Source organism: Schistocerca serialis, chromosome 2 (assembly GCF_023864345.2).
Source record: "Schistocerca serialis cubense isolate TAMUIC-IGC-003099 chromosome 2, iqSchSeri2.2, whole genome shotgun sequence".
Classification (NCBI taxonomy): domain Eukaryota; kingdom Metazoa; phylum Arthropoda; class Insecta; order Orthoptera; family Acrididae; genus Schistocerca; species Schistocerca serialis.
Genome location: NC_064639.1, coordinates 1089883804 through 1089896790, shown reverse-complemented (window position 1 = coordinate 1089896790; position 12987 = coordinate 1089883804). Strand labels below are relative to the sequence as shown.

General features: G+C 43.5%; 1 protein-coding gene across 2 annotated transcripts in view; it reads left to right on the top strand.

The window, feature by feature from the left end:
• Window positions 1-12987, top strand: part of LOC126458540 (serpin B8-like) — a 206324-nt gene that overhangs the window by 25252 nt on the left and 168085 nt on the right. Inside the window, exons 5-6 of one of the 2 annotated variants that reach the window (XM_050095654.1) lie at window positions 5529-5743; window positions 8706-8891. The exons of the other annotated variant lie outside the window; for it this stretch is intronic. Of the exons in view, the coding sequence (XP_049951611.1) occupies window positions 5529-5743; window positions 8706-8891 (401 nt within the window). The remainder of the gene's footprint in view (window positions 1-5528; window positions 5744-8705; window positions 8892-12987) is intronic. 2 annotated transcript variants of the gene reach the window in all.

The following is a 12987-nucleotide window of genomic DNA, read 5'->3' as shown; positions in this document are numbered from 1 at the left end:
GGTCGACCTCGGAGCCACATTTTGCTGCATCAATAACCTCATCATCATCCACGTGCTGCTTCCCTTGGAGTGCATCCTTCATCGGGCCAAACAGATGGAGGTTGGAAGGTACGAGATTAGGGCTGTAGGGTGCATGCGGAAGAACAGTGCAACGACGTTTTGTGAGTTCCTCTCGGTTGCACATACTTGTGTGAAGCCTTGCGTTGTTTCTTCAGTTTCTTCAGTATCCTGAGGGTAGTACAATACACTTCAGAGTTGATCGTCACGCTGTGAGAGAGGGCACCAAACAGAATAATCTCTTCAGAGTCCCATAAGACTGTTGCCGTGATTATACCGGCTGCGGGTGCGGTTTCGAACTTTTCTTCGTAGGAGTTGTGGTGTCGCGCCGTTTTGTTTCCGGTTCGAAGTGATGAACACATGTTTCGTCGCCTGGGATGATGTTCGACAAAAATGGTAACGATGAGCGTCGTAACGCACAATCAATGCCGCACACATGTTCCTTCATCACTCTTTATGGTATTTATAGTCTATATGGTTGCGAGGAACACAACGGACATACACCTTTGAGTATCCCAACAGGTGAACAAGTGTGTCAACACTACCAAGAGAGCCGCGCGGTCTGAGGTGTCTTGTCACTGTCCGTGCGGCTTTCCCCATCGGAGGTTCGAGTCCTCCCCTCGGGCATGGGTGTGTGTGTTGTCCGTAGCGTAAGTTAGTTTAAGTTAGATTAAGTAGTGTGTAAGCTTAGGGACCGATGACCTAAGCATTTTGGTCCCATAAGATCTTACCACGAATTTACAAATTTACTACCAAGAGAGACGTCCAGTTGTGCAGCGAGGTGTTTGACTGTGATGCGTCGATAACCTCGAATGAGAGTGTCCGCACGTTCCAACATTTGAAGTCACAGCTGCGTGCGGCTGGCCGGCGCGATGGATATGGGACAGGTTTGCACAGACTTGTTCCGATGATGACAGACACTTCACCCGACGACTCATTGTGCTTTTGTTCGCTGCCAGGTCTTCGGAGACATTCCGTTAGGGCCCAAGAATATCTGCGATGCTCTGGTTTCCGCCAAAAGAAACTCAGTGGCAGCTCTCTGCTTGGAACGCACGCCTCTTACTGACACCATTTTGAAGGCTACGTATTTCTCCGCCACCTATCGGAGCTTCACGAAACTACAGTGGCTGCAGCGAAAATATTCCACGATGTCCCACAACCAATCCCGAATTTTTTCAACCGAAATTGGCACGATTACACTTAATCCATGTGCTAGCGGATATCACACTGATTGTGAATAATTAGAAACAATGCCATCTACTGAACTGCAATGTTGTGGCAGAAAAATGAAAGTGGCCAGGTACAATGTAACGTAACTGCTTACAGAATTTTGAACTGGTAATTATGTAAATGGATTTTAACTTATCTTTTCTTCACACCTATAAATCGTTGATCTGCCCCATCCTTTGTTACGCCAGCATTGCTTGGATTTGTGCCCCTCCTAGGTTCTGTAACACCCTCCAAATCTTCAAGCAACATGAACTCTGCCTCATCTTCTGTATCCTCCTTCCATCCCCCATACGCATCCACTATGACCGCATCCCTTCCCCCACCTTCTCCTTTCCCTTGAACACATCTGCACCCTCTATATTGTCTGCTGACTCGATCCCTCCCCCCACCCCCTGGTGTCCCCCTTCCTCTCCACCCCCAGCCCGTTGCCGCGCCTTTACCGTTGTGTCCCACCCTTTCTCCATCTCCACACCCACCACCTGCTTTTCCAACACAACTTCCAGACCCTACCCCTCCTGTATGATGAACTTCGCCCTGACGTCTACCCCTCCTACCAACTCTAACCCCACCTCCCTCCTGCCTCCTTCTAAGGGCTCCCTCTCCTCTCCCTCACTTCTCCTGAATGGCTTACCCCCTGATACACCCTCCCCCTCTCCTGTGCTCCCCTTCAGCCTCTCTGCACTCCCTCCTGCCTTGTCTCACCTCTTCATCTCCCACCCTATCTGTCTGCTGCCTCTTGGTACAACCCCTGACCCCCTATTCGTTTCATCCTGCCCCCTCTCCCACTGCACCTTGCTCTCCCCTCTTTTTCTTTCCTCTCAGGCCTCTCCCTCGGCAGGTCCATCCTGGCAGTTTTTAATGTTTGTCGTGTGTGCTTCATCTTAAGAGGGTTTTAAGGTGTCTTTGTTCTGGAGTGGCCAACTTTTAACCAGTGCATATGACTTCAGTGTCTTTCTTGTGCTCTATGAATCGCCAAATGTATTTTTTAACTTCATGTAGACTTTTTTTAATTGTCCCCCAATGAATGTCTTCGTGTCAGTGTGTATTTTCCCTCCATTGTCTCCCCTTACTCTGTTTTTATGTCCACCTATTCATCGTCTTTATATCTATAATTTTTTTCTTTTATTAGCTGTCATGTCACTCAGCAGAAGAATGGCGGATTTTGCCGTTGCCAGCCCCTCCCTGCCCATATGGGGCAGGGGAATGAAATCACAATGCAGAAAAAATATGTTTTCTTTGTAGGAATACTGAAACAACAGTGGCTGATGATTATAATTTTAACTCAGGAAAGAGGAGAAGATTTTAGCTCGAGACAGCACACAGCCAAAAATGCAACTAAAGTTCATTCAGATCACTGCATTGTCAATTATATTGTGTGTGACGTCACTGAGTGATGAATTTACAAACTCGAGTATGGCCTAAGTGAGGAATAATAATAGGTCCTCAGCATGTTATCATAGCCTTCCAGATGTAGGAAGATGCTGACAGCGCCTCTAGCTTCGTCAAAGAGCAATTTCACAATTGTTTGATCGTGATTCATCTCCATGAGTACAGGTATGGACGTCTTCTCCACACACGTATAATCCTCTTTTAATCGCCCATTTACAAATGCTCAGCTGACAGCATGACATCGCCTGCAACTCCTCTCCTGCGCTCGTGGCCATATTGCTAGGACCCTAGACGACTGGAAAACCGTGGCCAGTCAGATGAGACCCGATTTCAGTTGGTAACAACTGATGGTAGGGTTGGGGTGTGGCTCATACCCCGCGATGCCATGAACTCACGTTGTCAAAGTGGCACTGTGCAAGCTGGTGTTGGCTCCATAATGGTGTCAGCTGTTTTTACATGGAATATATTGGGCCCTCTCTTCCAACTGAACCAATTATTGGCTGGAAATAGCTATGTTCGACTACTTAGAGACCATTTGCAGCCATTCATTAAATTCACAAACCCAAACAAAGATGGGATTTTTGTGGATGACAATGCGGCATGTCACCGGTCCAAAATTGTCCACGACAACGTTCTGGACAGTTCGAGCGATATGAATCCCATCCAACATTTATGGAACGTAATCGAGAGTTCAAATCTTGCACCGACAAAACTTCCGCAATTATGGGCTGCTATACGGGCAGCATGGTTCAATATTTCTGCAGGGCTCTTCCAACGACTTTGGTGAGCCCATGCCACGTCGAGTTTCTGCACTGAACTGGGCGGAAGACGTTCCGACACGATATTAAGAGGTTTCGGAAGACTTTTGCCACTTCACTGTATTTTCGTTAAAAATGTATAACAGATTATCTGTGTTTATGCAAAGTTGCATAAATGCTTAGTTTGAAGTGTTAGATAGAAATAGAGGCTGAGTGACCAGCGACTTTTTTTCAAATCAGGTTTCTACCTTCTAATACAGCTTAATCACATGTAAATAATCGGCAAATGCCAGAGTATCTCTCCAGTCAGAGAATTAGTGTAGGGGGAGCAGATGCAGGAATCCAGTATCGCCCTACACTGCTAGGTCCCAGTGGAGGTGGCTTGCTGTTGCCTTCCTCCGACCTGCTATGAAGTGTGAAGTGTGTGTGTGTGTGTGTGTGTGTGTGTGTGTGTGTGTGTGTGTGTGTGTGTACCGTGTGGATCACTGTGTTGAATGGCTGTACAGTTGATTGTGTGTTGGTATGGATCACTGGCAGAGACGGTGAAATTCGGTGCCGGCACGTAGCCTACTTCTCTTGAATGGCACCAAGGGGTCCACATGCGCCGAACGGCTCGCCATCAACAGTGTCACATTCCCTTACCTCATAAGACACCGCAGAGAGCTTTGAAATTTAATCCAGGACATCGGCGCAAAGAGTTCCTTCCCTTGTCGGCCAGATCAAGGCAGTCAAAATTTTCCACCACAAGTATTCGAACCGCCTTACCTTCCAGTCGAGTGCCTGTGCACAAGCGACCTCTTCTAAGGAGGCGGGTAATGTTGTAGAATTAACATAACTATCAGTATGAGTATATCAGTTGTTGTTGTTGTGGTCTTCAGTCCAAAGACTGGTGTGATGCAGCTCTCCATGCTACTCTGTCCTGTGCAAGCTTCTTCATCTCCGAGTAACTACTGCAACCTACATCCTTTTGAAACTGTTCACTGTATTCATCTCTTGGTCTCCCTCTATGATTTTTACGCTCCACGCTTCCCTCCAACACTAAATTGGTGATCCCTTGATGCCTCAGAACATGTCCTACCAACCGATCCTTTCTTCTAGTCAAGTTGTGCCACAAATTCATCTACTCCTCATTAGTTACGTGATCTAACGATCTAATCTTCAGCATTCATTTCGAAAGCGACTATTTATCGTCCATGTTTCACATCCATACATGGCTACACTCCAGACAAACAGTTTCAGAAAAGACTAGATGTTAACAAATTCCCCTTCTTCAGAAACGGTTACCTTGCCATAGCCAATCTATATTTTATATCCTCTCTACATCGACCATTATCAGTTATTTTGCTCCCCCAAATAGCAAAACTCCTTTACTGCTTTAAGTGTCTCATTTCCTAATCTAATTCTCTCAGCATCACCTGATTTAATTCGAATACATTCCATTATCCTCGTTTTCCTTTTGTTGATGTTCATCTTATATCCTCCTTTCAAGGCACTGTCCATTCCGTTCAACTTCTCTTCCACGTCCTATGCTGTCTCTGTTAGAATTACAAAGTCGTCAGCAAACATCAAACTTTTTATTTCTTCTCCATGGATTTTAATTCCTGCTCCAAATTTTTCTTTTGTTTCCTTTATTGCTTGCTCAATATACAGATTGAATAACGTCATAGATAGTCTACAACTCTGTTTCACTCCCTTCCCAACCACTGCTTCCCTTTCATGCCCCTCGACTCTTATAATTGCCGTCTGTTTTCTTTAAAAATTGTAAATAGCCTCTCGATCCTTGTATTTTATCCCTGCCACCTTCAGAATTTGAAAGAGAGTATTCCTGTCAACATTGTCAAAACCATTCTCTAATTCTACAAATGCTAGAAACCTAGATTGGCCGTTACTTAATCTATCTTCTAAGATAAGTCGTCGGGTCGGTATATTAGTAGTAGTCATAATGTTATATTAATGTACTTAACAAAAGTAGCTTGCAATGGTTACTTCTGTCTATTAATGTATAATGCAACGAGTTTCACTTCCATGAAGGCGTGTGTGAATGAACGACAGAGTGGATTATGTTCAAATGTCAGTAACGAACAATTATTTCAGGTGCTCTCGGTGAAGACACTCGTATGGTATTGGTCAATGCGGTTTACTTCAAGGGCAACTGGAGCGTACAGTTCAGCAAATATTTCACAGAGCCCCGGCCTTTCCATCCACCATCACAGCCAACTAAAGATGTGGACACCATGTTCGTCAAGAATGGATATATGTACGCAGAGATAAATGAGCTTAATTCTCAGGTCATCCTGCTTCCGTACAAGGTATTCCGTCTGAAGACACATGAATTACATTATTTTATGTAAGCGTAGGCTTCCGCGGCCGTTGTCTTCTTCAATAAAATTCTTCAGGGTATCAGACCGCATCGTCATAATTTTAAAATGTGCCAACGTTTCGGCCAGCGTTGCAGCTAGCCTTCATCAGGGCCTTACGTTAACTGCTAAATGAACACACTTGGATTCCTTAAATAGCTGCACGAGAAAACCGTGTCGTTACTTGATTGGCTGTACTAGGAGGAGGAGGAGGGGTGAAAGGTATGCTTTATTGGTGTTTCCTTTATTATCTGTCATTGGCTGAAATAGCTGTTTTCTATTGGTCTTTATATTAATCCACCCCATTGGAGGAGACGGACGAATAGCGAACAGGTGATGGCTGTGACGTCACACTGTTTCCATGCTGTCCAGAAGCCGGCTGCGGCGTGCCATTGCTTTGTGTGCTCGCGACCACTACTGCGGCTCTCCGCGTGTCTGCATGGGCCGCCACGGCTCTGCCGCCGCTCCGTAGCCCTGCTATTGCAGGCAGCCAAGACCTCGGAAGCTTGTACCCGTCCTCTCTATTCATGTTGGCGGGTCTTTTGGCTATTTCTATCGCCTCTCTAATCTTTCTTTTGAAAGTGAGAGGCTGTTTCGCCAGGACGCGGGCTTCTTGAAAAAATATTGGTTTCCCGCACTCGTCTCGGTGCGAGCACACCGAACGTATTGGCAAAATTCTACGAAAAGCCGACATCAAACCAATTTTCCGAAGCAGACACAAAATATCAGACATGCTCGGTTCTACCAAGGATGCAGTTGACAAACTACACACAGCTGGCGTGTATGAAATTGGTTGTGCGTGTGGATTAGTTTACATAGGTGAGACGGGACGTCCGATCAGCACTAGGCTCTCGGAACATGAAAGATATATCCGCCTGAAACAACACACTAAGTCAGCAGTGGCGGAACACCGAGACGAGTGCGGGAAACCAATATTTTTTCAAGAAGCCCGCGTCCTGGCGAAACAGCCTCTCACTTTCAAAAGAAAGATTAGAGAGGCGATAGAAATAGCCAAAAGACCCGCCAACATGAATAGAGAGGACGGGTACAAGCTTCCGAGGTCTTGGCTGCCTGCAATAGCAGGGCTACGGAGCGGCGGCAGAGCCGTGGCGGCCCATGCAGACACGCGGAGAGCCGCAGTAGTGGTCGCGAGCACACAAAGCAACGGCACGCCGCAGCCGGCTTCTGGACAGCATGGAAACAGTGTGACGTCACAGCCATCACCTGTTCGCTATTCGTCCGTCTCCTCCAATGGGGTGGATTAATATAAAGACCAATAGAAAACAGCTATTTCAGCCAATGACAGATAATAAAGGAAACACCAATAAAGCATACCTTTCACCCCTCCTCCTCCTCCTAGTACAGCCAATCAAGTAACGACACGGTTTTCTCGTGCAGCTATTTAAGGAATCCAAGTGTGTTCATTTAGCAGTTAACGTAAGGCCCTGATGAAGGCTAGCTGCAACGCTGGCCGAAACGTTGGCACATTTTAAAATTATGACGATGCGGTCTGGTACATTATTTTAATATGCAAATCGAGAAAACATACAGTAATGAGATTCTTATGTCTTGATTAGCTTGTATTGCGTTTTTTGCAAGAAATAACATCGTTGAAACTTCCTCGCAGATTAAAACTGTGCGGTAGAGCACTTGCCCACGAAAGGCAAAGGTCCCGAGTTCTAGTCTCGGTCCGCACACAGTTTTAATCTGCCAGGAAGTTTCATATCAGCGCACACTCCGCTGCAGAGTGAAAATCTCATTCTGGAAATAACATCGTTGTATGTTTGTTTTAGAACAACACCAAGACAAATTTTTCTATTAAATCAGTTTCACGTAGGTTTAAGCAATAAAACGAATAATAAAAGACGTTATATTTTGTCCATATCGTAACTAATTAGATGAGAATAAGAATTTATCCTTGTTTTAACAATCAGTATGAATATAATGTATTATACTATTAACAAGTAATGAAGTCTAAAGTAACGATATTTTGCATAGCTATTAAGCCAGCCACCAACATTTTAATACTTTTCATGTTATACACACAGTAATATTGAAAAAAATACTACTGCTTCATTTCATAATAATTGTCATACAGAGCTAACATCCATGTTTTTATGGTGAGAATAATTAATGTACTAATCTCATAAGCCCCTTGAATTTTAAATGATTCCTTGTCTACATATTTGTTACAGCATGAAACAGTGAAATAGGAATTTAGTTACACAGTTCCATACAATGTTTCACAAGGTACGAGGGCATTCATTTATTAAGGTCCGATCGGTTGCAAAATGGAGGCCATAATGAAAATCAATTTTTTTTTTCATTTGCAACAGTTAGCTCTACCTTCCAGCTACTACTTTATACAGTTGCCTTTCCGAGTTAGACGTTCTGTCGTAGCGTAGTCAAGTTTCCAATATCCTTGTCATAAAAGGCAGCCTCCTGTGCTTTACACCAATTGTCTTCGCTGGTCTGCAGCTCGTTGTTCTGTGTCAAAATATTGTCTTCGTAGCCAGCGGTTCACGTGAGCTCTTTATTGCCTTTGCGGTAAGCGGCCGAGAGTTATCACGAAGAAGGAGATGAATGACAGTTATATTTTGTGGGGTGCATGAAATCAGGCGAAATCTGTCAGCAGGCAGTCATACTTGGCAAGAGACACTATTTTCTAGGCATCTTCACGTGCTCACTGTGGGCTTAAAACTGAAAAGAGGAAGGTGACGCAATCGACATGAACTCTACAGACACTGCCCAACCTATCAGTGCGAAGCTTCTGCGGATTTTCACTGTGGTTTATATTTCGGACCTGAATAAACGGATAGCCCTCATATTTTTGTAGTCTCTAGTTGATTGCTCTGCTGCCCAGTTTATGTAATATCAGTTTAATTGTGATTTTTGATCTTATTTCTTACATCAGGGTAACAGAATAAGTATGTTGATAATTTTACCCAGAGAATTAAATGGCCTACCAGACGTCGAGAAGAATCTTACGAATGTATCTCTTCAAGAAATAATTTCCAGAATGTACGTGGCCGAGGTACATGTATATTTACCTAAATTCAAAATGGAGTACGAAGCAGGACTTACAGGAGCACTCAGGAAAGTAAGTGTAATTCTGGTACCTAGAAATAATACTGAAGGAGGGCGATTTTTGACGTGTTACAGTTTTTACTTCCATGAAAATGCTGTATTTCTCAATTGTTGTACTAACCGGCATCGTTAGCCACATGAATTTAAATTTGATAATAAGGAGCAGGGTTCTATGATGCAGTAAGAACCGACAACTTAACATTCCTTAGGAAAATATTCGATTTGGTGAACGGCATATCCATATGAACAGATGTCAATAATTATTTCGATAACAGTTGACGCCAGTATTTCAATTATTGTGAACTCGATAAATTTTGTCAGTGGTATGAGAATTATATTTTCTTCTCCTTTGTTGATCTTAATTTAATCTGTGGAACGTTAATATGCTATGTGATCGCCTTTGCTCAAGCACATTTTTCGTGCAACACTACGCTCTTTAATATGGAGGGTCGGTATACTGCTTGTAACATTAGTAAAATCTTTCAGCAATGCTGTTCAACGTACGAGGTATGGACATCCCTTGTTTTCAGCGTGCGAATAGTATAATCCCTTTTTATTCTACGGAGTTCCGCAACTCTTTTCTGGCTATAAAAGGAAGCCCCTATGAACTGTTAGGACGAAAACTTAAACAGAACTACCAAGAGGGTGACTATTTCTCTCTTTTGTGGAAATAAGTGCTATACTTTTAACCACAACCTAACATAATGATCCAATCAATGGCGCAAATGATCTGTAACAGAGAGAAAACTAGGCTGAAATATGCTATGCAGACGGTAAGTACCCAACACCGCCAAAACAAGCTATGCCCTCTGTTGAGAGAGGCCAAAGAGATTGTGTGTATCATACAGGACTCGAAGTATGGTGCAGCAGCAACAAAGGCCAAATAAAATTGAAAAGAAACGCATTCAGGACGTCGTTACCGTCGTTGACATTTGACGACCACTGGCGCTATCGCCATTGTGCTGGAATAGCTCTCCCATCAGCTGCAATGACGCCACAGAATTCCCCAACACTGTGACACTTTTTTAGGTATTTTGTACGTAACTCCCGTAATATTTCATGTTCAAGGCTGAGGATTTTACTCAACATAGCTACACGCCTTGTTGTGAATTGGCAGGAGCCAATCCACGGGGTTTGGAGGAAGCCGAAAGCCACGCGTTTAAGCTCACGCAGGCTGGCGTGAGGTCTGGAACAGGTAAAGTAATTATACTATCAAGAAAAGTACGTAGCTGCTGGAATACTTAACTTTAATCCATAATTGGTGAACATCGGTCTGACGGTACATGCATCACAAGATAAATAGCAATTGATAATGGCGCCTTGCTAGGTCGTAGCAAATGACGTAGCTGAAGGCTATGCTAACTATCGTCTCGGCAAATGAGAGCGTAATTTGTCAGTGAACCATCGCTAGCAAAGTCGGCTGTACAACTGGGACGAGTGCTAGGAAGTCTCTCTAGACCTGCCGTGTGGCGGCGCTCGGTCTGCAATCACTGATAGTGGCGACACGCGCGTCCGACGTATACTAGCGGACCGCGGCCGATTTAAAGGCTACCACCTAGCAAGTGTGGTGTCTGGCGGTGACACCACACGCCTCTTCTTTTGAATTCTGTCTTTTTAAAAGATATATCTCTTATAGGAGGGGATGGATGAATTTCTTGTGTGTGTGTTACTTGATTGAGAGCGCAAGTCACTCAGCTATGTGACACCCCTCATCTCACGGGGAAAAATCATTCACAGTGGATGTGTCACATTGTTGTAGTGCGTTTATCGGAATTAACGCATTCCAGTTCCTAAAAACAGTTAAATTTTAGCGCACAACACATCCAAAAATAAACTTTCTGATAGGAATCTTAAAAACAAATCTTGATTCTTGTAAGAACAGGTACAAACACACATACTCACGTAAAAGAACGGGAACTGAACAAGGAAAATCACTTCATTTCCAAACTGTTTCCTTAAAATAATCAACAAACTGGACTCAGACCAATCTTCTAGCGTCCGCATGTCAAATCACCCGCTCTTTGACCGACTGTAGCGTGTTCGTAGTACCTCTCCCCTCCCCCCTACTTTAACCCAGGATTAACATTTTCAGCGTTGTAAGTCAGATAAAATGGGGCCAGTTCTCTCGTCGCACTGCTACACATCATTATACAGATTCACACTGTAGTAGCATTTTTAATAATTTCTGCGTACTTGCAACCTCTTTTTGCTGTGACTTTCGTAGAAGCTAGTTCGTCTGTTAAGTCTCATTCGTCATAACTTCAAATACTCCCTGCAGAGACGCCCTGCTATTCAGTTTCCAGATCATCGAAAAACACATTCAGCATTGATCCTTGTTCTGTATCGCGAAATGCTCTCTGACACTCTCACCCTCAACTTCCCATGTCTTCCCAAAAACATGTCATCCCAATTTCTTCTGTCAGATTATCCTTGATCTCAGGAACAGTGCGACCAGCTCGTGTTAAATAATGCTTCACAATCAGCTGCAGTTCGAATGTATCAATTGGAAAACCACAGATGGTAAGAGCGATTACATGGCCACAGATTATATTCTCTTCAAGCTCTGATAGTCCTCCTTGACTGCCAAGGTTGTGAGAGGTCAAAGATCGTTTTTCCTTTTTCAGTTTCATCCTTTCATGAATCACATTTCGATGTATTCTATACCCTTTATTAGCTTGGTGAGCTGTGATCTTCTCACTCTTCACGCAATCCAAGATCTTTTCCAGCAATTCTGGTGAAAATTTTTTATATTGCCGACTATCCGCCTTTGTTCTACACACAAAAAGCCATTACGGTAGTAATGAACACAAAGATACGTCACCTAAATGTCAAAGAATTGGAAAAGTACCCAACATCTAATTTCTTTATAAACGGCAACAATACCTGAGCGAACGATCAATTCAAATTGCCAAACTTCGGATTTTGTGGCTGATATTGTAGAGATGAGCATACAAACTTATCAGGTTTCTCAGGACACTAAGTATGGTGAAGTCAGAGGAGTCTGTATTAATCATTTTAACACACGAACAACTCGCACTAAGTTTTGTAAACGTGCGGAAGCATCGAGTTGAGGCAGATACCACGTGGAATCTGCTTCAACTCTTCCAGACACTTGCGCGCACTTTTTCGGAAACTTTAGGTTGACCACCACTGACGCTAGGGAGCTATGCTTGTCAAAACCCGTGGGTGTCACATAGTTGGGATTGGGACGCTGTTACATGGTTGGGAGGTTTCAAGGTAGGTCTGCGATAAAGGACACGAATACGTGGAATATCAAGTTGTTACCGTGCTACCCATGCTTGTCTGATCTGATCGAGAGAATGAGTACTGCAGTGAGCCAATTATTCTGTCAATATGTTTCAGGACCACACGGCTGAGTACCAAAGATAAATTTAATTCCCGCTTTAGACTTGTATGGTATGAAACACGACAGAATCATATATACTGTATATATATTCAATGTACATGACATACTTGTCCGCATTCGAAGCCCCGGGTTTTATACCCGATATATATATATATATATATATATATATATATATATATATATATATATATATATATATGGTGAGCCACCTAACGTTACCGCTGGATATATTTCGTAAACTACATCAAATACTGACGAACCGATTCCACAGACCGAACGTGAGGAGAGGGGCTAGTGTAATTGTTTAATACAAACCATACAAAAATGCACGGAAGTATGTTTTTTAACACAAACCTAGGTTTTTTTAAATGGAACCCCGTTAGTTTTGTTAGCACATCTGAACATATAAACAAATACGTAATCAGTGCCGTTTGTTGCATTGTAAAATGTTAATTACATCCGGAGATATTGTAACCTAAAGTTGACGCTTGAATACCACTCCTCCGCTGTTCGATCGTGTGTATCGGAGAGCACCGAATTACGTAGGGATCCAAAGGGAACGGTGATGGACCTTAGGTACAGAAGAGACTGGAACAGCACATTACGTCCACATTCTAACACCTTTTTATTGGTCTTTTTCACTGACGCACATGTACATTACCATGAGGGGTGAGGTACACGTATACACGTGGTTTCCGTTTTCAATTACGGAGTGGAATAGAGTGTGTCCCGACATGTCAGG